Below are 27,089 nucleotides of genomic sequence, written 5' to 3'. Positions count from 1 at the left end.
ATGAATGATACGGGAGCAGAAGAAGAAGGAGTAAGAATAGAAGAAGGAGATAGAGGCGACAACACTGACAATATCTGCCAAACAGAGAAGAGCCAGGTAGGTCAGCTTCACTAACTGCTGTTGTGATATTATGGTGGCATGTTGGCAAAAACCAAAACAAAAGAGAAAAAAACCTAAAGAAATCTAAAGAAAGAGCTCAATGTAAAGAATGTTTTTAAGTTAACAGTGACGACAAGCTGTCCAAACTTCTTCAGAAACCACGCTCAACAGCTTTGCAAACTTGCACGAGAATGAACAGCTATTAGTTCCAATGTAATTTGTTGATGTAAAACTTGTCTAACTGGTAGATCATAAAGCAAGCTTTAAAAATAGAAACAGGTTCAGTGAGACATTTCCATAGCAGTTTATTAACCTTTACTTAACAGAAAAAATGGAAAGCAAAGTGTAAGAGCCTAACTTATGTCTACTAGCACACAAATAGCATCATAACCATAAGAATGCAATTAAGCGCTTCATCATCTTTACTAATAACATTAATGATGGGTGCATTCAATTCCATTTAGCTGCCAAGGTGTTTAGCAGCTTTTTCAGTAAAAAGGCCTGTGGGGAAGATGCGCTCACATTATTGATTGGCAAAGAAAAGTTCTGTGAAACACTGACACTTTCAATGCAGTTCTGCAATAATTGTATCAAGGTTTCAAAACAATCTGACACTCATCTCCACATTCACTGCTGCTAATCTCACAGGTTCCTTTTCCCTCCCAAAGACCATAATCATGACTGTCATTCATTCTCGATATCCACCATATGCTCACGCTGGCTGTGTCTGAATTCAGGGGTAGCATGCTTCGATGGCTGCATTTGTAGGCGATTATGTCACAGCGACGCGATGAAGGCTGTCCAAATTCGAGAGTCCTCCAAATGTGGCAAATGACTCCCCCCCCCTCCCCCCCCATTTGAAGGATGGGTCGGGTGTGTCCTTAATTTTTATTTTTTCACATTAACCTTTTGGTGATATTTTTTAGGGAACAAAGACCAAACGGCTCAATTTATTAAAATGAGAAGAGAAAATGATCACCTTTGGAGGTACAAGAATCAATCAATTTACACATCATATTCATATAAGTATGGTTTTATTAACCCTCATGCTGTACAGAACCTGTGATGTCCAGACGGTATTCCTCTTGTGTTCTGCTGTGAAAACTTTTGGATTTAGGGATTAACCATGGTTTTCTCTCTTCTCTTAGTTTTTGTGTGTGATCAGGACAATTCTGGAGAAGATGGGCCTGCAGGGGAAAGTCACCCCCTTGCAGGCCAGAAAAAAATGGGAAAACTTAAAAAAAAAATACAAAGTATGTATGTGTGTTATCAAGAGGATAATTCTTAAGAACATGAGTTAATGAATGTACATTTACTAAGAGTTGTTGTGTTGTTTTTATTTGTCTTCTGTCATTTTTGATTTCCTCTGCCTTTAGGATTGCAAGTGTCCAGGGTCAGGTGAGGGAGTCAGTGGGAAGCCCACTGCTGCTACCTGGCCCTGGTTTGCCCTCATGGATGAGGTGATAGGACAGAGGCCTTCCATTAGGCCTCCTGTCCTAATTTCCTCTCTCCTTGAGGACACTCCAGGGCCAAGCGCAGCAGTGGGTGACCAAAATGAAAGCGATGAGGAAAAAATAACCCTGTTTTCAGCTTTGTCACATTTTTACTGCCCATCTATGGACACAAATAAGTTACAGAAATTAATAATGGTTCCTTTGCGTTCACTCTTCTGTCCAGTTCATCCCAAACCAGCTTGTTGGGATTTAAGTCTGGAGACTGTGCTGGCCACTCCATGTTTTCAAGCTTACCATCTTGTTCTTTTTACTGGAGGTACTTCTGGAATAGCTCAGACTTATGTTTTGGGTCATTATCTTGCTGTAGGATGAACCCCTGACCAACTAGGCACATACCAGAGGGTACTGCATGGTGCTGCAGTATGCTGTGGTAGCCATTTTGTTGCAGGGTGCCTCTCAATCTGTACAAGTTACCAACTCTGGATCCAGCAAAACAGCCCCGACCATCACACTTCCTCCTCCATGTTTGATAGTTGATGCCACACACTGTGGAACCATCCTTTTGCCTACTCAATGGCATACAAAGATTCTGTGTGATGAATCGAAGATTTCAGATTTTAATCCATCAGTCCATAATACTTTCTTCCAGTCTTCAGTAGTCCAATGGTGGTGTTTCATGGCCCAGACAAGCTTTTTTGTCTTCGTCTGACATCTTAGCAATGGCTTTCTTGCTGCAACTTGTCCTGTCAAACCTGCAGCTCAAAGTCTTCCCTTCACAGTTGAAACTGAAACTTGCTTACTACGACCACTATTAAGCTCTGCTTTAAGCTGTTGTCCTGTTGTCCACCTATCAAGCAAGCTGTTAACTCTCGGAAACTTGTCCTCTGATGTAGTTGTGGCTTTGGGTCTGCCAGACCTCTTCCTATGAGAGTTTCCCCCAGTTTCTGAGTGCCTTTTGATGTTTTACGGAAACTGTACTCACTGACACCCTGACTGTTTGCAATTTCTCTGTAGGAAAGACCTATATTTTTAAGTGTTATGATGGTCCATTTCTCTTCCATTGTTAATCTCCTTTTTCTCTGCATTTTTATAGCAACACAGTACTTTCTGCACTACAAATACGAGTAACTGTATTCTGTTACAGTTACCGTTTAAAAAGGTGGTATTCAGTTACTTTGTTGAAATAAATGGATTCACGGCGGCCTTTTCCTGTTTCATATGTTAGGCTATGCCCTCTCTATTTTTGGTAATTCCACGCCGGTGGAAACCCAAACAAAGCACACATTAACAGGTCTAATGCCTGTGTCTCAATCTCACGGCCCATGTCACCTCTGCTTGCGGCCCGCATAATGACATGAAGAAATATTTTTTAAATTATTATTCAAAATATTATTTAATATGAAGGCAATAGGCAGAGTGTTATAGGCATAGCCCTGAAGAATGTAGCCTCATGGGTATTGTAGTGCGTGCTGCAGGGAGAGTGGACTGCCATACCCGTTATGTGTCTGTGAGCGCGAGGAGGGAGAAAAAGGAGAGTCGAAAAATACGAGTTGTCACTGACCAGAAACGGGAGATGGAAGCATGTAAATATAATAATAACCACTGCAGCCAAAAGGGGTGTTAAAATGAATTGTTAAATGTTGTCATTTTTATGCTTACCATCTCTACATTGTTTCAAACTGTATGATCAAAGACATTCCTTTGTCTCTGACTACCTCTCCAGCCACTCTGGTGCTGGGGGAGGTTTTATTGTAAGCACATCCTATCTGAAAGATCTGTTTCTTGTGTTGTAAGCTTCCTGCTTTTATGACCCTTTTGGTGAGCAGCAGATCACACATTCTCACACACTCACGTACACACACACACACACACACACATTCTCGCACACACTCACTCACGTGCACACACATACACACACAGTGCCTTATCTTTTGTAACCAAGGGGGGTTTACGAGGGGAGGTGCTTGTGTAAACTATTGTGTGTATTGTAACTGTTTTTTCAATAAAAGGCGGCGAGCGGAGGCCTGAGTTGAGGTCGTCTGTGGTAGGATTCGAAGTGCTTTTCTGAGACACCGACCGGGGCCTCCCTTGCGCAAGCAAAATATATCGTTCGCTGATTGTCTTGCTTTCTTCATGAGGAATAAGTTTCTAAACTAGCGGGGCCTGTGGAAGCGCAGACCCAACATAAGCTATTAAGACTCGACTGTACACTGTGTTTGTATTTTCCTCAGAAACAATAAGTTTGAGTTGGAGCAGCCTTTCAACGCCCCTCTCTGTCTCTCGCTAGCAAAGTTGACCCAGACAACAAAGTAAAGCTAGTTTTCGGCTACGAGCCTGACACGGAACCCGAGGTATTAGCCAGAGGTCCCTTTACTACGGTTCGGAGCCGCGGACCTGTTTTATATGCGCGAAATAGTTTGTTACTCATTTTATATCAAGATTTAAAACTCTAGTTGGTATTGGTATGGCGAGTAACCTTCAGTAATAGTAATAATTCACACAGCAATAGTACATTCATGTAGTTGTAAAAAGCATTATAATGTATTAAGTAATCCAAAGTATTCAGAATACGTTACTCTCATTGGGTAATGTAACGGAATATGTTACAAAATACATTTAGGACATGTATTCTGTAATCTGTAGTGGAATACATTTTAAAAGTAGCCTTTCCAACACTGCCTGAAACAATACCTGAGCCACACTCTGCGCAGTGCATAGCGGCACTGCTTCTGGGTGTCGTGTTGCATAATCCACCAGAACTAATACAAAACGATAGCCACATGCACTCCAGTGAAAGGGCTCGATGACGTCCATACCAAAGCGTTCAAACAGGACCTCCATTAATGGTAATGGGCGCAATGACGCTTTTTGAATGGCCGGCTGGTTAACCAGCTGGCATTTCGGGCATGACGCGCACCATCAGTGCACGTCTGCCCAGATGCCTGGCCAATAAAATCGGGCCATTATTCTCTCCAGAGTTTTATCGCATCCCATATGGCCTGCCATTGGGTTACAGTGAGCCACCTGGAAAATCATTTCCTGGCAACTTTGCGGCACCAACAACTGGGTTTGTATTTCATCAGTGTGAGTGTCGCGACTCACTTGGTACAGCCTATCATTCCGTACTTGGAGTCCACGTGGCTTCAGGGTGCACCACATGACCATCAATATCTATCATTTGGTCATAGGCTGAGCGTAGGGTGTCGTCACGAGACTGCTCCAGTAGAAAATCTTCCATGGGGTGAATCAACGGAGACGGTGGGGCTTCCGTAGAAGGCCCCACCGCCTCCCGTGTCACCACTGGGCTGGAGACAGTGTCACAAATGGGTTGGTGGGGCTCCATGCTGGCAACTGGTCCATCGTGCTTGGGGCAGGGGGCTTCTTCCGGGACCCCCGCAGCCTGGTGATCCTCGGCCAGGGTGAACGGCGCCTCCAGGCTCGCCGGTGGGTGGCACCGGATCCACCGCGTGGTAACCCCAGGCAGTCCATCCACAAACTGCTCAAGCACGATCAGCGACAGCAAGTGGTCCCCGTCCTCTGAGGGTCCCGGCCGCAGTTGCCTGGCCCAGGCGAACGGTCGTTCCCCAACAGTCATGCGGCTAGCTCAAAAACAATTAGTGATAATGAACTTACATGCCTTTTTCAGTGGGAATACAAATAGGGGGAAAAAAGAGATGCCCCCTTCTGTAGTTAATGAATGTGTTTTTTCTCCTTTTGCATTATGAATACTTCTAATGCCTGCACAGTATGTAGGTTAGAGTGAGGATGATGTCACTCGATGCAGCAAAGTAGAAAAAATAGATTGGAGTAAGACCTGAAAATCTTTGCCTGTTTTCTCCTTCGCCTACTGGTCATTTCAATCCACAGCAAAAATAATAATGACAAACAAGGTATTGTTTTCTTATATAAATGTGGGTTTGCCCCTTGTTATAAATAGAAGCAGTAGTATTAAAAACATTAATTTAGTAATAACAAGGTCCAGCCCAAATCACTATTGTTCATACAAATGGCACCTTGGCTTACTTGCTTACATTACTAAAAGCAGCAGGTAAGCAGCCTGTCAACACTGGGGTGAAATTCAGCCTGTACCTCAAATGGTCATGGTCACATGTCCTGGGTGTTTTGAACCACAGTGTTTCAAAAAACCTGAGCTTCAGACGCTCGACACACTTTCAAAACGTCAGTATTGAGCATCACATACCTAGCTTTCATTACCACTTGCATAATAGTGGAGTGTAAATGAATACCAATACCAAGGTCAAATTCACTGTTATACTAGGCTCAGAAATGTGTATAAGTTCATCACGATATAATATTTTTAAAAAATGCTTTCAGAGTTGGATCCCCAAAATCATCAAGAAACGAGTGTGCAGCACCTTTGTAGAAGATTCCTTCAGGTATTGTGACCTCTTCCTTTTGATAGTGACATGTCTTTATTTTAAGTAGCTCCGCATTGTGATGTATTTATGCCTCCACCTCTCTCAGTAATGGTGCATTGTGTCAATGTGGGGCTGCGAGAGATGACCATGCCTCTGTGGCTCTTGGAGACCATTTCAGCACAGCAGTGTTGAAGCACTGGGAAAGTGCGGAGCACTCCTCTGAACAACCAACTGATGCATTTGGAGAGGTGCAGTTTGCAGGAGCCAGCAAGAGGCACAGCTATGTGGGTGCTTTTCTTTTTGTCTCAAAATGCTTTATCTCTACAATCTTAGAGTTTTTTTTAACATGTCTGCGTATTTTTAAAGGAAAACTCCTGTAAAAGTGAGTGAAATAAAAATCCGGGTTAAACCCTGAGCTGTAGTAGTCAGTACTTTGAATTTTCCTGACCTTCAACCTACTGCTGCTGCACCTGAGTAAACAAAGTCAGTACAGGTAAAAGTGACAAGCTAAAAACTCATAAGAACCCACATTACAAAGTTTTCACCGCCCCTTTACACATTGGGGAAAGTTCTCAAAATTTTTTAACACGTACTCTCCTATCATTTTCCAGAAAGGAAAAATTAGTCTGGACTCTAATGGGTTAAGTGTCATTTTTATTTTCTGTGTTATTCACAGTTTAAAGGTTGAAACAACTGAAGCATATCTTTAGCTTTAATACTAGATCACAGTTCATTACTTTACAAGTCTTTGGGCATTGTTGACATGTGCTTGTTTCCTTTAATTCATCAAATCTGTAAACTTAGTTCCTGCGCCTGTCATGGAGCACTGAGCCTTCGGTGGTGTACAACATATTGACAACTCATTGGGGTCTCCCTCTACCCAACCTGGTTGTTTCTGTTGTGGGTGGAGAGGGCAGGACACAGGTGAAGACCTGGGTACGGGAGGTTCTCAGGCAGGGGCTTGTGAAAGCGTCACAAAGCACAGGTAAAAACTTTATGCATCTGTGAGTGTTTCAATGTCTGAAACTCATCCATGAGGTTCACAGTGTGCTTGGAATTTCTGTGAGCCGTTTGCTGAAATATTTTATTGTTGGTTAGCAGATGCCATCATATTTTCCAGACGGTTCCCTATGCCATATAACTTTTTTTTTAAAAAACAGGTTGCCTTACCTGATTTTTGTTTCGTCTTTAGATTTTTAAAACTATGTAAGTAAATAGCACATTCTGTTCATCTGGACATAGCATTTTTAGCCATGAAAACATAGCTGAAATGTTTCCTTACCTAGATAATTGAGCATGCATCAAGATATAGAAGATATAGAAGTTGTCTTAATGCAATCACATATTAATGTGATAATGCATTAAAGTACCGGTCACGTCTGGCGAGGCAGATGGCGTTGAGTGGATGAGAATAAGGACCCAAGCGCAGACAAACAGATGATTGAGAAGCTTTAAACTGAAAACAAGCCTTTATTGGCGGCTGTACCAAAACACTACAAAAGCAAAAAGCAAAAGGGAACTATCCATCCATTCATTTTCTTCCACCTATCTGGGGCTGGGTTGCGGGGGCAGCAGCCCAAGCAGAGAAGCCCAGACCTCCCTCTCCCCAGCCACCTCCTCCAGCTTGTCCGGGGGAACACCCAGGCATTCCTAGGCCAGCCGAGAGATATATTCTCTCCAGCGTGTCCTGGGTCTGCCCCGGGGCCTCCTCCCGGTGGGACATGCCCAGAACACCTCTCCCAGGTGGCGCCCACGAGGCATCCTTGTTAGATGCCCGAACCACCTCAACTGGCTCCTTTTGATGTGGAGGAGCTGCGGCTCTACTCTGAGCCCTTCCCGAATGGCCGAACCTTTCACCCTATCTCTAACGGAAAGGCCAGCCACCCTTCGGAGGAAGCCCATTTCCGCTGCTTGTACCCGTCACTCGTGATCAAGACCCCGAGAAACCTAAACTCCTCCACTTATGGCAGGAACTCGTCCCTGACCCGGAGTGGGCACTCCACCCTTTTCTGGCTGAGGACCATGGCCTCAGATTTGGCCTCAAATTCTGTCCATAAAAATTATGAACAGAATCAGTGACAAAGGGCAGTCGAAGCCCATCACCCACCAGGAACGAGTCCGACTTATTGCTGGCTATGCGGACCAAGCTCTTGCAACGGTTGTATAAGGACCGAATGGCCCGTAGCAATGGGCCAGACACCCCATACTCAGCAGCACCCTCCACAGGACCCCCCGAGGGACACGGTCGAATGCCTTCTCCAAGTCCACAAAACACATGTAGACTGGTTGGGCAAACTCCCATACACCCTCTACTCTGAGCCCCTCCCGGATGGCTGAACCTCTCACCCTATCTCTAAGGGAGAGGCCAGCCACCCTTCGGAGGAAGCTCATTTCCGCCGCTTGTATCCGCGATCTCATTCTTTCGGTCACTACCCACAGCTCGTGGCCATAGGTGAGGGTAGGGATGTAGATTGACCGGTAAATTGAGAGCTTCGCTTTTACACTCAGCTCCCTCTTCACCACGACGGACCGGTGCAGCGTCCACATCACTGCAGCCGCAGCACCAATCCGTCTGTCGACCTCTGGCTCCCTTCTCCCATCACTCGCGAACAAGACCCCTAGATACTTGAACTCCTCCACTTGGGGCAGGAACTCATCCCCGACCCGGAGTGGGCACTCCGCCCTTTTCCGGCTGAGAACCATGGCCTCAGATTTGGAGGTGCTGATCCTCATTCCCGCTGCTCCACACTCGGCTGTGAACCGTTCCAGTGCGAGCTGGAGAACATCACCCGATGAAGCCAACAGAACCACATCATCCACGAAAAGCAGAGATGAGATTCTGAGGCCACCAAAGTGAAAGCCCTCCGCCACTTGGCTGCGCCTAGAAATCCTGTCCATAAAAATTATGAACAGAATCGGTGACCAAGGGCAGTCGAAGCCCATCACCCACCAGGAATGAGTCCGACTTATTGGCGGCAATGCGAACCAAGCTCTTGCAACGGTTGTATAGGGATCGAATGGCCCATAGCAATGGGCCAGACACCCATACTCCCGCAGCACCCTCCACAGGACCCCCCGAGGGACACGGTCGAATGCCTTCTCCAAGTCCACAAAACACATGTAGACTGGTTGGGCAAACTCCCATGCGCCCTCAAGTATCCTTGAGAGGATGAAGAGCTGATCCAGTGTTCCACAACCAGGACGAAAACTGCATTGTTCCTCCTGTATCCGAGGTTCGACTAACGGGGGGACTCTCCTCTCAAGCACCCTGGCATAGACTTTCCAAGGGAGGCTGAGGAGTGTGATTCCCCTGTAGTTGGAACACACCCTCCGGTCCCCTTTCTTAAAGATGGGAACCACCACCCCGGTCTGCCAATCCAGGGGTACTGCCCCTGATCTCCACGCAACATCGTAGAGGCATGTCAACCAAGACAGCCCTACAACATCCAGAGCCTTCAGGAACTCGGGGCGGACCTCTTCCACCCCAGGGGCTCTGCCACCAAGGAGTTGTTTAACTGCCTCAGTGACCTCGCCCCCAGACATTGGCGGGTCATCGCCTTCATCCCCAGACTCTGCTTCCTCCACGGAAGACGTGCCAGTGGGATTAAGGAGGTCCTCGAAGTATTCCTTCCACCACCCGACTGGCAAACCAGCAGCCAACTCAGGAGGGGAAAGCAGTGTTCTACCTGCACTGTGTATAGTGTGGGTGGAGTGCTGCTGACTTAGACTGAGAAAGGGAACTAACAAAACCTAAATTGGGAGCAGCTAATCTAAAGAATATGGGAAACATGGAAAAATGTTACAAAAACCTTAAAACCGTGAACGAGGAGCCATGACACACGAAAACATGGAAGAGGGAAAAACACGAAACACCGGAGAAGACTCACAGGAGAAAATGCAGCGATAACGCAGACTATCCAATGAGGAACAGAGGTGAACACACACTATATATACACACACGAGGAAATGGCAGACAGACAGACAGGGAACACAGCTGACACTAATCAGATGAGACAAGACTGGGAACAAGCAAAACAGAATACTTTGAAATAGGTCACGGACTTTCAAAGTAAAACAGGAAACACATGACATGCACAGAGGCACAGACTTGATACTGAACAGAGGGAGTAAAGGGACAGGAGTGACATGAGATACGACTGACTGGGGAACAAGAAGACAGAACTAAACCTACACTAAACATGAGGAGCACAGGAACCAAAACCTAAGAACTAGAAATCACAAACCAAAAAGGACTTGAGCACTAGAAATACAAAACAGAAACTAAAACACTAGCAGTCAAAAACCATGATGAAATCAAAGATCAATAATAATACAAAAGCACTGGGTCACCTATCCAGGACCGTGACAGTACCAACTATATTATACTTAACTTAATCTTGACTAAATTAAGTGCACCAAAGTGAGGCTAAACATGACCCCGCGTGAGTCTTAAAATGCAGCAATATGAGCATCTGCTCCCACGCTGGCCACTGGAAGGAAAAGGGCTCTATTAGCGGCCACGCAGCAACCCCAATAAAGCTGTTTCCTGCTCACACTCAAGATGGAAGCAGTGTTGATTACTTAATGGATAGAGGATAATCTCTAATAAAGTATACTATATCACTTCCAGGGGTCTGGTCCTGATTTTTGTACAATTGCAATTTTCTCTCTGGCTAGTGTACCAAGTACAGGTGGCACAATTGCTGTTTTTTTCAAAACATGTTCGAAGTGCAATGAAAAAAATCATGCACCCTCACGCTAAGTAAACATGCTTATTGGATAAGATATAGGACAGGGCGTGGCAGACGAAAGCACACACGTCGCTTTTGTGCTTCTGAATTGGTAAATTGGTGTTAAAACGTGTTGCATATAAAAACATGTTTTATGGATATTTTTGGTTTTTACTAGTCTAAATGTATGCTTTTAATTCTTTTACAGATAAACATGTCTCTGTATCTGATTATCGACTTGCACTTTGTTGTGTATTTGGATTTATCAATCAGGGATCAGTAATTTGTTTTGCTTCTGGTTTTAGCATCCTTATCATCAAGTTAATTTTGCTATTTCTAACAACAAATTATAACATTCAACTTTAGTTTGTTTATATTAGTGAAAATAGTATAAAAAACATGATACAGTCTTACAACTTAACAAGTGAATTTAGTCTGATTTTTAAGCCAATTCAAGGAACCGCAACAAAACCTTTAATAAATAATTTACAGCCTAAGGTGATAGAAAGTTAAGATAATGTGCAAAATGTAAATAACCCCATTTATAGACAACATATCAAATATAGAGATATGCAATTTGCAAATTATGGTAAAATTACTATTCTGTTTTTATTTACATTTTACACAGCTTTTGCACAATTAGGGAAGCACAAAAAAAAGAAATTAGAACAAAAAAAAAGCATGAAAAATTGATTGCTCAACTAAAGTTTAAAAGCAATATTTATAAGACCCAGGCCATTTACCACTTATTTGTTTCCCCCAGGTGCATGGATCTTAACTACAGGTCTGCGAGAAGGTGGTGGCAGGTGTGTTGGACAGGCAGTGCGAGATCATGCAGCTGCGGCATCTTCAGTCTCGCTCAACAAGGTGGCAGCGTTGGGCATTGCTCCATGGGGCCTTGTGGAAAAGCGAGAGCAGCTGGTGAAACCTCAGGTAGTACAGACATTTACACATTTAACCCTTGGATGCACAACCTACCAATACCTACACTCTTCCACGAGTGGGGTCAAAAATGACCCCAAATAGAAACAATGCATTTTGCTATGAACTCGGTTGTTATTCTTCAAAATCTTTAAAACGAAAAGTTGTTATATTTTCATATTTGAGGTATTCCTCATAAAACACGTTTGTGACATGAGGCCCTTTGCATTTTTATTAATTTTTTTCATTAATTTTAAGAAATTGGAGTTTTTGTATCACTTGTATCACTTTTGTATGCTTGCTCTGCATATACTGCAGAAGCTGGGTGTTCCCTCTGAAAGGCACAAGTTGTTCATCCACTCTAACACAATCACTGAGGATGAATTTCTGCCTGCAGTTGACCAGGAACAGGCCCAATATGTAGCAGAAAGCTGCCATGTGGTTTGTTTTCAGTCGGTAGGCTCTGGTCCTCTTGTCATCAAAGTGCAAGAAACAGTAAATATGTTCAAATCTTTGAATTGACATAGTGGCCTTGTACAATGGGTTATGCAGAGGACTCCCAAAAAACACACCGACTGGTACATCCCAGTTCTTCTCACTTCCTGCAAGAATGGTCAATCAAATGAAGGCCAGGAGCTTATGTTTGATTACATTTTTCCACTCTTTTCCCCTGTCTGTGGCTTCTCTTCATGCCTCCATGTTTGTGTATGTCAGCACCTCTTCTATTATATTATCAGACATGAACATCTTCCATGCATCTATTGGGGAGACAGTACTAAACCAAGGTGCAAGCCCTGGCCGACTAATTCAGAATATTGTGGCTAAAGCAGTAAGAGGGGCTCATTCTGTTAGACTCAATATCCATTTCCTCTTCAGAGGACTCATCAGAGGACTCCTCTGTATCTGACTGGCCTTGTTCAGTGGGGGGGACAGTAGTCTGGGTCCTCTATATCTTAGATGTCAGATTCTGAGTCAGTGCCTCCGATGGGCTCTTCATCCCATCCGTCCTGGATCATTTGTAGGGCAAGGTCCACAGGGATCCTAGCTGGCCTCATAGCAGCCATGTTACTTTAGGTATTTAAAAAAAAACATCAGAAAGGACAATGTTTGAAATGCACAGGAAACTATAAACAGGGCTGCACATAAATGGTCCGCAGGTGCGCATTCGCTGTCAAAATAAAAGACGCGTACCAGATAAGAAGTTGGAATGCGCGTTTGCGTACATAAGATGTTCTGGAGGAGGACAGACATTTGTTCAGAACTCTTAAAGATGTCAAAGAAGCAAGCTCCGTAAGCAATTACTTTGGTGTTCCTCCACCACAAAAGACGCGCATATTCTCGGAATTTCTGGGAATACTTTTATTTTGACAGCGAATGCGCACCCGCGGACCACTTATGTGCAGCCCTGACTATAAATCATGTATGTTACTGTGTAAAACTTAATTCTTGATCCATCAGAAGTGTAAGTGGGTCAGTCAGAGTTGCTAAGAATGAAAGTTTCATAGAAGATTCCATAGGAACTGCTTGGGGTCATTTTTGACCCCACTTGTGGAAGAGTGGGGTAGTGATACAAAAACGGCATTTTTTTTAAATGAATGAAAAAATAAATAAAAATGCAAATGGCCTCATGTTACAAACATATTTTATGAGGAATACCTGGAATATGAATATATTACAACTTTTCATTTTAAAGATTTTGAAGAAAAACAACCCGTGGGGTCATTTTTGACCCCACGTGTGCATCTAAGGGTTAAACATTTTCCAAGCATTAAAAAGAATCATGTTTACCTTTATTGTGCAAAAAAGTCTCTTACAGATTTGATTTATATTTCTCTTTTTGATGGTGTTTTTGTTTTAGTTGCTTATAATTAATATAAAAGGCCTTTTATAGGTCCAAATTTTAAATTAGTAAGATTATGTGGTTTTTATTATTGAGTTTAAGTAAGGTAAATCTATACTATGTGCTTAATGTGCATGATCTTGGGACTAGACTGTATTTGCATCTCCTATTAAAATCCAAAAGTTTCAGACCTCTAGTACACTATAGAAAATTATTAAGTTAAGCAAAGAAACACTGGAATAACTAAGTGTTCTCCTTCTGCAGGGAAGCTTTCCTGCAAAGTACATTGTCCCAAACATATCACGGGACTCCTGCTACCTGGACAACAACTACCAGGCCTTCCTGCTGGTGGACGATGGGAGTGTAGGCCGCAGAGGAGGAGAAACAGATTTCAGAGCCAGACTGGAGGAATACATTTCCCAGCAGTGCACAGGCATATGGGGTAAGAGATGGCACCCTAAACTCTAAATCGGTGAAAAAGAAAAAAAGAAAAAAGGGAAGTTGTATTTGAATACTGATAACACACTATCACTACAATATTTTTCACTGTTTTTTCAGCTAAAGTTAATTGAAAGTTATTTGTGTTTAAGTTAACAAAAACATTTTATCAAGATTGGAACGTGTTAAAAAAATTGTTGTATCTGTTTTTAAAGGAAGTGGCAGCATTAACATCCCTGTCATTTGTATGCTGATATCAGGGGAAACAGACATGCTGAAGGTAAAGTCTCTGCTTTATATATTGATTATAATAACAAAAATTGCAACTTAGTATTTAAATTGTTTAAACAGTTCTTTCATTGTTTTTGTAATGTCTGTCAGAGAATGGATCTCTCTCTGAAAAGCTCCATCCCCTGGCTGGTTCTGGCTGGCTCAGGAGGCTTGGCTGATTTCCTGAGTGATGTCTTGGAGAACCTGTCTTCAGCTCCAGCTGTGCCATCCTCTGGTGAAGGCAACAATGAGGCTGGTCCCAGTGTGGATCTTAAAGACAGAGTGGCAGAACGGTTTAAGAAGCACTTTCTTTCAGAAGCACAGATCGACAAACTAGTTGAACAGGTGAGTGCTGGCAACAGAAACGTTGTGTTGGTTTTTACTTTGCAAGAGTTGGAGAAAAGACTTTTGGTAGCACTTTCTATTGCAGCTTGATGGGGTAAGGTAGAATAACAAAGTGGAAACAAGAACATAATAATGTGGTAATTTCTAAGTTATTGCGATGCAATTACTATTGCAATTAATAAGTAATAACCACTTAACATCCAAGTAATATAATATCACAGTAGCAACTGTGGTTACAGTTACTACTATGATACCGAGATTTTTTATCTTTTCATCACTTTCTGTCCCTGACAGATTGAACGGAATTATTAAATTGACAAATCTAATGTAGCTTTAGGATTCCAGCTTCTAATCACCATTAAAGTTAATTAGAAGATTAATCACAGAAAAAGACTATATTAAGAACATGGACATTTTATATCAAATATATCAAAATCTCATCTTGTTTATGATAACAGAATGGAGCAAGTTAATTAAAATGACTCTTCAATCCCCTACTGTTTTTAAGAAGAAAAATAAAATATTAAGAAAAATATAATGGACAGCACTGACATGTATTCATATTCCTTGGTCCACTAGATTAAAATGGAGACTGCTCTTGATTTTTTCCCCCCTGCGTTTTAAACTCAGTTTAGAGTATTAGAATAAGTGTTGATTAGTTATCAGTCACACTGGGAATTGATTTGAGTCATGCTTTCATTTTTTTCTGCCTAATCAGAACACAGAGGCCGCGCAATGAAAGCGCAATTAAATATTTTTCTAAAACATTTTGTGATTATGTCTCTGTCATTCCTCTTCCTTGCTCCATCTTCTGTCTCCAGGTTTTGAGCATTTACCAGAACAGACATTTGATTACAGTCTACCACGGAGAGCACGAGAGTCCAAATGACTTTGACACAGTCCTGCTTAAAACACTTGTGGGAGGTATGTAAGTAGGCTGTAATTTTGCAAAAGAGCTGTAACAAACTTTTTATCCTTATTTAAATTTTTGTGTTGTGTTTTTCAGCAAGTAAGCAACATTTATCAGCTGAGGCCAATCCTCATACTGATGAGCTGAAACTAGCAGTAACGTGGAACAGGGTTGACATTGCCAAGACTGAACTCTTCAATGGAGAAATCCATTGGAAGGCGAGGAGGAAAAAAGACATCACACAGATGTTGCATTGAAAGAAGAATTCATACAAAACATTGCATTATGCAGCCTATTGTGACACTTTTGACTGAAAAACTGTTTAATTCTGATTTTCAGAAAAATATTTGGCATAAAAAATGTTGACCTGTCTTAAAACATGATCTCCTTCCTCCAATTAAACAGTATGAAGATTTGGAGGACTCAATGACAAATGCGCTGATCAATGACAAGCCTCAGTTTGTTCGGCTTTTCATTGAGAATGGTTTGAACATCCTGGAGTACCTAACTTATGGCAGGCTGGAAACCCTCTATCGCTCTGTGCCAGATGGGAGCTTACTATATCAAATGCTACAGCAGTGCCTAGCAGAGCGACTGGCAATAGTGGAGCGCCCCTCACCATCAGAACAACAGAATTCATCCTCAAAAGTGGCGACAGATAACAATCAGAGCGGACAAGTGAAGGAGGTCACCCTTTTTGAGGTAAGTGTTCTAATTAAAGAGATGTCCTTTGTCCTTTTTCATTAATTAGGCTTAAATAGATTCATTACGAATGTGAAGAAAACCTGATACTGTTGTCCCACCCACGTGTTTCCTCAGGTGTCAGAGGTCCTGGAGCTGTTAATGGGTGATGTCTGCCAGCCTTTCTACTATCAAACTTTGAGCTTAGAGTTCACTTCATCCAAATGGACAGCTCTGAGGGTACTCTGAACTTTTCAAAATAGACACACAGCGTACTTGTGGTTATAGCGTTTTTTTTTTTTTTTTTTTTTTTAAATTGTTGACGTTTAATAAGTATTATTTCTTCATTCATCAAAGCGTGCCAGTAAGGCTCTGCGTGGACGTTGCAAGTATCAGGACCTGCCCTGCCCCTATCCCTGGGCTTCTCTCTTCCTCTGGGCTGTACTGCAAAACCGCAGTGAGATGGCCCTTTTCTTCTGGGAGATGGTAAAAGCTCTCAGACAAACTGCAAGAAGTGTGTTTTACTGGTGTTCAGCTGGTTTGAAATGGATGGATTGTTATTTAAATAAAGCAATTAGACTTTCCAGTTGATCCTGAACATCTGTGAGCATGAGCTGCAATTAGAGCAGGGGTGAAACTCCCCTTTCTCTCAGTGTAACAGAGTCATATATTTAACTGCTTTACTACAGGATAAAGAAGAAGCTGCTGTGACAAAGAAAGAAATCGGTCAGCACAAAGAAATAAATGATCAGTGACGCAATAACATTTTGGCAAAATGGACTAACCTACCACATAATTTTTTCACTTTGCTGAATTTAAAGAAATCCCTAAATTCAAACTGCAAGTGGATAATTTTAATTCCCAGAAAACATTGTGGCATCCTTTCATTCCTAACACATTACTCAGTCTACATCCATACAGATATTATTTTTTTCCCTATTGAAACCTAATGAGTTTTCAAATTCTTCCTTTAATTTTTAAGCATTGTATAATGTTTAATCTTAATCTGAACATATATAATTGCTTTCTCTCCTTTCCAGGCAGGTGAGGCAGTCCTGAGTGCTCTTGGTGGCTGTAAGATACTCAGAGAACTGTCCAAACGGGAGGAAGAGACTGAAACCAAACTCTCCATGAAAGAACTGGCCCAGAAGTTTGAGAACTTGGCTCATGGTGAGACAATAACTACAGCTTTCAGCTACTGTTGTTATAATACTTAGATATATTAAGTTTCATAACCGTTTCACAAAGAGCCCTTTGAATTTTCCTTTCAACAGCTGATGTAACACCATAACAAACCTATCTAACTCATTATCATGTGTTTTGTGTCTACTTTACCTCAGATATCTTCAGCTCTTGCTATCGCAGTGATGAACACCGTTCCTTCACCCTGCTGATTAGGAAGTCTTCTTTCTGGGGTGGCAGCACTTGTCTTCAGATAGGTGTGAGCGCTGATGCTCGGCTTTTCTTCAGTAATGATGGCGTACAGGTGTGTCATATCTTTAATTCATGTTGTTGTCATGATAGCAGATGAGCATTACAAATAAAAGATAACATGATGCTTTCAAGATAACACAGCCCACCTGTCATGTGAAGGCTGTGTGCAGGCAGGAATGGTGAACCCAAAATGTGGACTTACGGAGCAAAAGGTGAACTCAAACACAGCTTTAAAGGTGGATGAGAGAAACAGAAAACTGGCTAAATTGACAATGCAATAAACTAAACCAACAGACTGGCAGAGAGAACACACACAGTACAGAATGAGGAAGACTGCAACCCAGACAAAGGAAAACACAGGGTTTAAATACACAGAGGGAACAATCAGGGAATGGAAGACAGGAGGGAAATACAGCTGGGACAAATCAGACCTAACGAGACAAGGAAAGCAAAACTAGAAACATTAACATGAGACACAGATTTTCAAAGTAAAACAGGAAATATTTCACAGAGACGCAGACTTGACAAGGGGATACAGTTAACAGAGGGGACAGCAACCATGGAACACAGAGACAGAAACCAGAAGACAGAGGACTCTAACATGGAAACCAAAAGACTAGAAATGGAAAGGGCTTATCTGACTCTGATAAGAAATGAAATTTCAATAATAATACAAAATTCAAAACACTGGATCAACGACCCAGGTACCCTAACACCACCTTCATGTTGAGCAAATCAGCTGCTGTTGATGGATAAGGTCTCAGTTTCTGTTCTCTTCCAGTCTCTGCTGTCCCAGATCTGGTGGGGTGATATGAAGAGGAACACAGAGGTTTGGAAGCTCCTGCTCGCGTTCTTCTGCCCCATCCTCTGCTACACCAACCTTATCTCCTTCAGGTAAGATGCTTACGTTTTTTTCAGATGAAAGGTTGTAATTTTATTTTGATATATTTTTTTAAACATTTGCTACATATTTTACCTCATAGAAAACAAGATAATCAGTTGGAAGAGGAGGAGGGAATTCCTAATGAGGATGGGCCAGACCAGGACACTAACAGTCTCTATGGGACCACCGTCTTCTCTTTCGCTGACATCAAACACCAGTAATATTTCTACTTGTACTCTTCAGTATTAATCTGTACAACATCAGTTTGTTATTTTTATGCGATTGCTTTGCATTAGCTAAAGTCTAATAATTAACTCAATTTTATTTATTTTCTTACACCAGTGACGTTGACTCAGAGGTTCACAGGAGTGGTACCATTAAAGGTGAGTCCTGTTTAAAGAGTCATCTTTGAATAAGTGTTGCCACTCACTACAAGAAGAAAGTCTGACTTCACAAGTGGTTCTCGTCACCACATGCTGTCATTTTAGTCACCTGCTATTCTATGTTTATTATCTTTGTTACAGGTGTACCCTACCGACCACCACAGCGTCCATTCATAGTGTCACGCTGGTGTCAGTTCTGGTTTGCACCGGTCACCTCATTTCTGGGCAACGTCCTGATGTACTTCTTGTTTCTCTTGCTTTTCGCCTACGTGCTGTTGGTTGATTTCAAGCCCCCACCACCCTCAGGTCCAGGTGCTGCTGAGTGTGTGTTGTACTTCTGGGTGTTCACCCTTGTTTGTGAGGAGATCCGACAGGTGAGTGAAGAGAGACATCTTACTTAGAACTTGATTCACCAAAAAGTTTGGTAACTGTATAAAATGTCAAATGAACTGATTTTTATTTAATTGCACATAGTAGAAAGACAATATCTCCAAAGTGTCATTGCAACACAGTGGTTAACATGCTGTTGTGTCACAAAAAGTAAATAAATAAATCATTATTTTTTTCATATATCACATATGCACATAAACATTATTATCATTATTATCATTATTATTATTATCAAGTATGTTTAAAGTTGTGTAGTTTTTGTTTTTTGAGGATCTGTTAAGTTTATTTTGTCTCCTTCTTCAAGGCACTTTTTTGGGGGATGATGACCTGGCATCAAAGTTTCAGACTCTACATTCAGGATGCATGGAATATTTGTGATCTCACTGCCATCAGCCTGTTCATTATAGGACTAATCTGCAGGTATTGACAAGAAATAAAAATGATCTATTAAACTGAATTATCCATGAAAAACTTTCCACAATATTACCAACATTTAAGTTTGTCGTTGCAAGATTGTAACATTAATAAACTCACAGTATTTGTTTTGTGTTTTGAAGTACTTGTTTGGCTTTCTTAAGTTTGTCATACATGTATGTCATAAATAATTTTATTTTATTAAATAATAATACTTTTAGTCAATAAAATTCAAAACATTTCCTTAATTAACAACCAAATGTCACTGGTTAATTTACAGGTTTGCCACCAGGTGGTGCTGCTACCTCACTGATTCAGTGATACTGTGCTTGTGTTTCAGGATGTTTCACCGGTCACATGAATTTGGCCGTGATGTCCTGTGTTTGGACTACATGGTCTTCACCATTCGCCTCATTCACATTTTTGCCATTCACAAGCAGCTGGGACCAAAACTCATCATTGTAGGAAATATGGTGAGAAAGTTACCATCAGTTGGCATTACACCAGGAATACGTGTTTAATAATACAATGTCAGAAACAACATGACTTTTCTTCCTCTTGTTCAGATGAAGGATGTCTTCTTCTTCCTCTTCTTCCTGGGTGTGTGGGTCTTGGCGTACGGAGTTGCCAATCAGGCTCTGAACTATTCCTACGACCCAAACCTGAATCGCATTTTTCTGAGAGTTTTCTACAGGCCATACTTGCACATCTTTGGATACGGATCTTCCATCGAGGAAGAGATGGATGGTACAAGTGTTTATGCAGTTGGCATACAAATAAGAAAATTGTTATTACACTGAAATCAGCTTTTTAAAATTCATCACAGCAATTAAAAATTCAGTGGTTGCCATACCTGTAACCTTTTTTTACCTTTCTCTTTTTATCTCTAATTTATGATAGTGGGCAAAGAACTAATCTGCACAGAAAATGTGACTTTGATTGAGAGCGGTGAAGAGCCATGTAGAAATCAGGATAGTAACTGGCTGGTAGTGATTCTGCTAGTCGTATATCTCCTGGTCACCAACATCCTGCTCATCAACCTGCTTATTGCCATGTTTAGGTAAAGAACAACTCTGTGATTCTGTTTCTCTGGCTGCATTCACATACTTATTAGTCTTACTCGACTCAGTGGCTCTGATCTGCTTGTTTCCACACAGCTACACTTTCAATAAAGTGCAGGAACACAGTGACACCTACTGGAAGTTCCAGCGTTATAACCTGATTGCTGAGTACCACTCCCGTCCTTCTTTGGCTCCTCCTTTCATTATCCTCTCACACATCAACCTCTTTATTAAAAGGGTCATCCATAAAGTGCCCTCTGTAAAGATCTACCACTTTGGTCAGTATTGGATGAGAACTCTTTGTTCTTATTAATGTAATAAAGTTAGTTGCTTTATTATATTTAAGTAATAAGTGTAATGAGTGAGGAAGCCACAGTTGATTGGAATTGGATAACTTCCTAAATATCTTCTAGTTGGTGTTCGCAAATGAGTTTTTATGTTTGTAAACAGGACCTGACATGACTGAGACCAGTCAGGTCCGCAAAGCCGGACACGAACCGGCGGTAGTAACCCGCCCCAAGAGCTGCCTGACCTCTTTTTTTGGTCTTGGGACGCGGACGTGGATGGCTGCTGTTTTGTCCATCTGCCCGCTTCCCAAGTGGTACACCAGATACTGTACCTCCCTTCATCCAACCGCACACTTCTCCGGGTTGGCCTTGAGCCCCTCCTGCCTCAGGGACTCCAGGAATGCGGCCACCCACTGCAAATGCTCCGCCCAAGTGTCACTATGGATGACGAGATCATCCAGGTAGGCGGGTGGTGTGTGCGGACGTCAAACAGAAGTGTAACGAACTGGTACAAACTGTACGGAGTGGAGAAGACCATTTTTTCCTTGGACTCTGCAGACAAGGGAATCTGCCAGTAGCCACTGGTTAAATCCAGCATCGTGTTATCACGAGACTGCTCAAGTGGAAAGTCTTCTTTGGAGTGAATTTTTGGAGCCTCTGGGGTCTCCTGAGAAGGCCCCGCTGGCTCCTCCTCCTCCTCCTCCGAGCCAGTGTCGGACGACCCCGCATCATCGCTGAGTGCCACTCAGACCGCATGTCATGTCCCTACGGGCCGCGAACGCACCCCGACACATTTTCCCATTAATTTTCCGAACCCTGGCCAATCTGTCCCTAAAATTAAGGGTTGCGTCAGGCGCGAACTAACCGCAGCATTCAGCCTATGCGTTTCCCCCCGATATCTAATTTCCACCGGCACCAAGGGCTATTTGTGGATTTCCCCATGTACACACTTCACCTCCGCCCACTCTGCCTCCAACAATGCCCCGGATAAGCCAGGGTTTGGATAATCAGGGTCTGCATACAGCCTGAATCCACCAGAGCCTGGTGTGCAGTGTTGGGGGGTAACGGAATACATGTACCGGCGTTACGTATTTAAAATACAAAATATAAGTAACTGTATTCTGTTACAGTTACCGTTTAAAAGGTGGTATTCAGAATACAGTTACTTTGTTGAAATAAATGGATTACACGGCGGTCTTTTCCTGTTTCACATATTAGGCTATCCCCTCTCTATTTTTGGTAATTCCACGCCGGTGGAAACCCAAACAAAACACACATTAAAAGGTCTAATGCCTGTGTCTCAATCTCACGGCCCATGTCACCTTTACTTGCAACCCGTTTAATGACATAAAGAAATATTTTTTTAAATTATTATTCAAAAAATTATTTAATATGAAGGCAATAGGCAGAGTGTTACAGGCATAGCCCTGAAGAATGTAGCCTCATGGGTATTGTAGTGCGTGCTGCAGGGAGAGTGGACTGCCATACCCGTTATGTGTCTGTGAGCGCGAGGTAGGGAGAAAAAGTCAAAAGTCAAAAAGTACGAGTTGTCACTGACCAGAAATGGGAGCTGGAAGCATGTAAATATAATAATAACCACTGCAGAAAAAAGAGTGCCTGACGAGCCCAGTTGTAAGTAAGCTATTAAGACTCGACTGTACACTGTGCTTGTATTTTCCTCTGAAACAATAAGTTTGAGCAGCCTTTCAACGCCTCTCTCTGTCTCTCGCTAGCAAAGTTGACCCAGACAACAAAGTAAAACTAGCTTTCGGCTACGAGCCTGACACAGAACCCGACGTATTAGCCAGAGAGCCCTTTATTGCGGTTCGGAGCCGCGGACCTGTTTTATATACCCACGGAATAGTTTTCTATACGAGATCGCTGCAAAAAGTGCAGCCTTACCTAATGTCCACCCTACTGTTACCCATTAGTGTGGATGCTGATTAAGCATCCACAGTATTGTTCTTCTATTCTTTCTTGTATTTTATTATTATCTATTCCGTACGTTTTTCGACGAATATCTTCTTCAACACCATTCAACCACCGTTAGTTTCCTCTTCTTTTGGACATGACTGCTTGCATTTTTCTCATTTTTAACTTTTACATTTTTTTAATTATTCAACTTTATTCAACAAAAATTTACCATGTATTTCAATGGGGAGACCCTTCAAATCCTCATTCAGCTTACTCCTCTTTCAACTGTATCTACTTTCACATACGTTGACCTAGTGCCACCATTCAAACTTTAAAACGAAGCCAAGACATTGAACTATTCAACTTGTATTTATCTTTTCAATATCTATTATACTCTTTCTTCAGCCCCAGTTTAAGTTTCATGCTTTTTTTTCACCTGTTTTAGAGATTATAATGGGTGTGTATGGGACAGAATGTTGGTGGTTAGAGTGAGACAGGTCAACTGCTAGAGTGGGAGGAGGGGAAAAATGTATCTTAAAATCTTCTCTTTAAACTGCTGCTGTGTGACCAGTGTTTGCTCTACAGCTATGATTTTACCCTCAAAATGTAGCCATCGTTGCCCTCTTTCATCCAATGTTATTGTTATTGTAATAGATGTTAAGGTTCTGTCATAAATGCCACCAATGCACAGCCTTCACCCTGCAACTCTTCCATAGAGTCCAATGTTAAAATGGCTCTCAAAATTCGTCTGAAAATCAGAAGTACAGGCTGTCTTTACACTGTCACCACGTCCTTATAATACACTCCACATGCATGGAAACTGAGAATTCAGTAGACTGGAGATTGCTGGCGCTCACGGTGAAAGAATTTTGTCAATGCGACTTGTAGTTTTTTCTTGGGAAGCATTTGTTTCAGGGTCACTTTTCTGTTTATTTTAAGCAGCAGAGGAGAGGCGCATGTCTGTGTGTCTGTGTGTGTGGTGCCACTGGCTGGAGTTGCTATAGCAACCAGGCTCACACCTGCCTGCTTAATGAGCTCTGTCTGTAACTCTGCCAAGATTAATCTTAAAAAATTCTGTTTCAACTGCTGCTGTGTGCACAGTGTTTGCTCTACAGCCATCATTTTACCCTCAAAACGTAGCCACCGTTGTTCTCTTTCCCACAGTGTGTCTTTCAAAGCTCAGAGATGTAAACTTTTTAAACTGTGTGGATCCAAGTAGAGGGATAACCTTCTAACATACCCATAGAACTACATTATGTTTTCAGTCAGGAGTTTGTCTCAACAGCAGGAAAGACCCCACTTTTTAAATTGCTCCTGTGTCCACATTGTTGACAGCAGGAACATAAAGAATACACTGTTGTGTAGAACAATTCCTCGGAATCCTTGTTCAAAAATGATTTTGACAGGAGTTAGGGTCTTGGATTTAGCAGCAGTTTTTTCGACAGGTGCACCGAGGCAGATTTGAGATGGTTTTGCACACAGTAATAAGTATATCAGTAGTTAGTGTAGGCCAGCTGGATAGAGCAATCTGGCTGGCCCATTAAATTCAAGCTTATTGTTCATTGGTGGATTTGTCTCCTGCACACAGGTGGTTCAGATCCGGATATTTGGAGTCAGATGATGACTTTTAGAATCATCTCTTCTGAGTGGATGATTAAAACCTACAGCATTTAGCTGTCTTTAGTGGATTTTCCCACATTTCAATCACTCAGTGATTTAAATAATATGAAGTTTCACTATTCATTCAGATGTTTTATGACTTTTCTTTTGTCATAACTCAGCTTTTTCCAATTTACATTTTAAACATATTCAGCTACTTTTGAACTTCTTCTGTGTGAACATCAGCTTTCAACAGTTCTGTACTTTTGTTTTCAGGTAAAAAATTCTGTATTTTTCATCTCATTCAACATTTTTAACTTAACTTTCAACACTTATTTCATTTCAGCTCAAAACATTCAGCTATCAGCATCCACACTGAAGTTTCTTCAGAAAATGCATTTTCTAGTTTTATATTAAGATTTAAAAATCTAGTTGGTATTGGTATGGTGAGTAGCCTTCAGCAATAGTAATAAATCACAGAGCAATAGTACATTCATGTAGTTGTAAAAAGCATGATAATATATCAAGTAATCCAAAGTATTCAGAATACATTACTCTCATTGAGTAACATAACAGAATATGCTACAAAATACATTTTGGGGCATGTATTCTGTAATCTGTAGTGCAATACATTTTAAAAGTAACCTTCCCAACACTGCTGGTGTGTACCCCCTTGGCACATTACCGGTACGCGGTAAGTCTCTCCTGGACCAGGGGAGGGCGTTGGAGGGCCGGGGACGCAGAACACTCGCTCCGCCGTCCTGGCTGGGAGTCCCTCCACGAACTGATCTAGCACCACTGTGTTCAGCATATGCGACTCCCCTGGCATGGCGGGCCGGCTGCAGCCACCTGGCCGCGGCGCCCCCACAGGCTACACAGATCGGGGCTCTGACATCCTAGGTTTCTGCACCATTGTAAACAACAGGACCTAACATGACTCTGTGGCTCTAAGTATGGCTTTTATTTTTTCACACACACTTTGAATATACTTTTCAGTGTTCATAGCACTTTTGGTGTTTGCTGCCTTGGCTTTGGTACTCCACCAGCAGCAGCTCTCCTCTCCGGCTCCAGCCGGTTCACCGGCTGTGCCAAGCCTGCCTCCCCTATCACCATGCCCTGAACCCACTGCTCCACTTCTTCTCCTTAGCGGCACCGCTAACCACACCCTGCCACAATGTTTTTTTCAATCAGTTGCTGCCTTGTTATCACTCAGTTGCTCACAAAAAATTTCACTGTCTAAATAAGAATGGGCTCTTTTTTTATTTGCTAACTGACCTCAGCTTAGCAGTAATAAAAACACGAAGAGTGAGCTTAAAGGTAATAATTTTAACCCTTTGTCTCTTCTATCAGTGTTAGACTTGGAAGCAAAGGCAGCTAACAGATTATCAACATGGGAAACGATTCAGAGGGAAGACTTCCTGACTGCTCGAAACAAGATCCAGAAAAGCAGCGACTCAGAAAGGCTCAAACGGATGTCTGCCAAGTGAGCAGACCTTCATGCTCCACTGTTGCAACAAAATGAAAGTGTCACTCCATCATTCTGAAGAAAATGTATCTTTGTATTTTTTGATATAGGGTAGATGATGTGCTTAAACGTCTGACTGAAAACAAAGAGTTTGAACACAGAATGCTGGCTCAGGTAAAACAGAAGCATTTTTCTGAAGCTCTCACTTTGTCATTCAATACACTTTGACTAATTCTTCATACATATGTGAAATTGCTGTGAAAGAGCATGTCTGCACAGTCAAAGTATTTTATATAGATTAAAGCAATACATAGCAAGTTAGCTTTCATTATCATAATGAAAGAAAGGTGGAACATGGGGAAAACACCTACTATACAGCAGAAAGACAGTTTAAGTTGGGTTTATCTAAAGTTGTTTGTTGGCTGAGGTCAGAAATAAAGTGGGTAAACAGAAGAGAATCTTTATTGCCACTGTTACAAGAGCAATGAAACACAGTTTGGCATCTCTCTGTTGGCAGCATGTAGATTTACATTCAGTTTGTTTATATATATGTGTATATATATGTATATCCCCCTTGCCGTAACATTTGTGTTGTACCTCGTCAATCTCTAGCTGTGAGCTTCATTACACATACATGCTTACATATATATACATACACATCTGTGGAGCAGGTGCAATGTAAAGGAGCAGTGAGTGATCAGTGGATTATAAAGTGCAGTGTGATCAGTGGTATTGCACATTATGTTAAGGGGTAGGAATGAAGTTGCTACTATAATAAATACAGTTTATAGAAAGAGGTAGGAATGTTGGTTGCATTATAGTATAAATAAAAATATGGTTTATAAATAAAGTGTAATGTCCATGACCATTGGCAGTGCAGTTAAACTCCAATCAGGGTGAAGGTAGGGCATGTTTGGCAGTCTGTGAGTAGAAGCCTCTATTGAGTCGGTTTGTCATTGACCTGATGGACCTGTGCGTGTCCCAGAGGGAAAAGTGAGTGTCCAGGGTGTGAGGGGTCCTTGATGATGATACTGGCTTTCCGTTGAAGTCTGTCAGTATAAATGTCTCTAAGGGGGGGTTAATGAAGTGCCAATTGCCCTCTCTGTTGCCCTCACCACCCGCTGCAGTTTCCTCTTGTCCTCTACAGTGCAGCAGTTGAACCAGAATGTGCAGCAGTAGGCCAGAAGGCTCT

The 27,089-nt window shown here is 42.0% G+C and overlaps 1 protein-coding gene across 1 annotated transcript; it reads left to right on the top strand.

Annotated features, from left to right (window-relative positions):
- On the top strand, positions 1-26,515 carry LOC134632963 (transient receptor potential cation channel subfamily M member 4-like). The gene is made up of 27 exons (XM_065471580.1): positions 1-96; positions 5,889-5,950; positions 6,039-6,216; positions 6,737-6,917; positions 11,426-11,595; positions 13,688-13,865; positions 14,077-14,141; positions 14,243-14,476; positions 15,298-15,400; positions 15,483-15,604; positions 15,792-16,088; positions 16,206-16,307; positions 16,425-16,553; positions 17,108-17,237; positions 17,408-17,553; positions 18,283-18,395; positions 18,485-18,601; positions 18,727-18,767; positions 18,909-19,141; positions 19,462-19,577; positions 19,912-20,044; positions 20,138-20,324; positions 20,472-20,631; positions 20,729-20,910; positions 25,783-25,915; positions 26,008-26,071; positions 26,510-26,515. The coding sequence occupies exons 1-27, from the start codon at positions 1-3 to the stop codon at positions 26,513-26,515; spliced, it is 3,678 nt and encodes a 1,225-aa protein (XP_065327652.1).
- The last annotated feature ends 574 nt before the right edge of the window (positions 26,516-27,089 follow it).

Source organism: Pelmatolapia mariae, linkage group LG8 (assembly GCF_036321145.2).
Source record: "Pelmatolapia mariae isolate MD_Pm_ZW linkage group LG8, Pm_UMD_F_2, whole genome shotgun sequence".
NCBI classification, from domain to species: Eukaryota; Metazoa; Chordata; class Actinopteri; order Cichliformes; family Cichlidae; genus Pelmatolapia; species Pelmatolapia mariae.
Note: the sequence above shows the minus strand (reverse complement) of the source record. Positions and strands in the feature narration are given on the sequence as shown.

Coding starts and splice junctions, on each gene's coding strand:
- LOC134632963 (XM_065471580.1), top strand. CDS start 1: ATGAATGATACGGGAGCAGAAGAAGAAGGAGTAAGAATAGAAGAAGGA. Junction 6,217..6,736: donor CCAGCAAGAGGCACAGCTAT/GTGGGTGCTTTT, acceptor CTGTAAACTTAG/TTCCTGCGCCTGTCATGGAG. Junction 16,089..16,205: donor AGGAGGTCACCCTTTTTGAG/GTAAGTGTTCTA, acceptor GTGTTTCCTCAG/GTGTCAGAGGTCCTGGAGCT.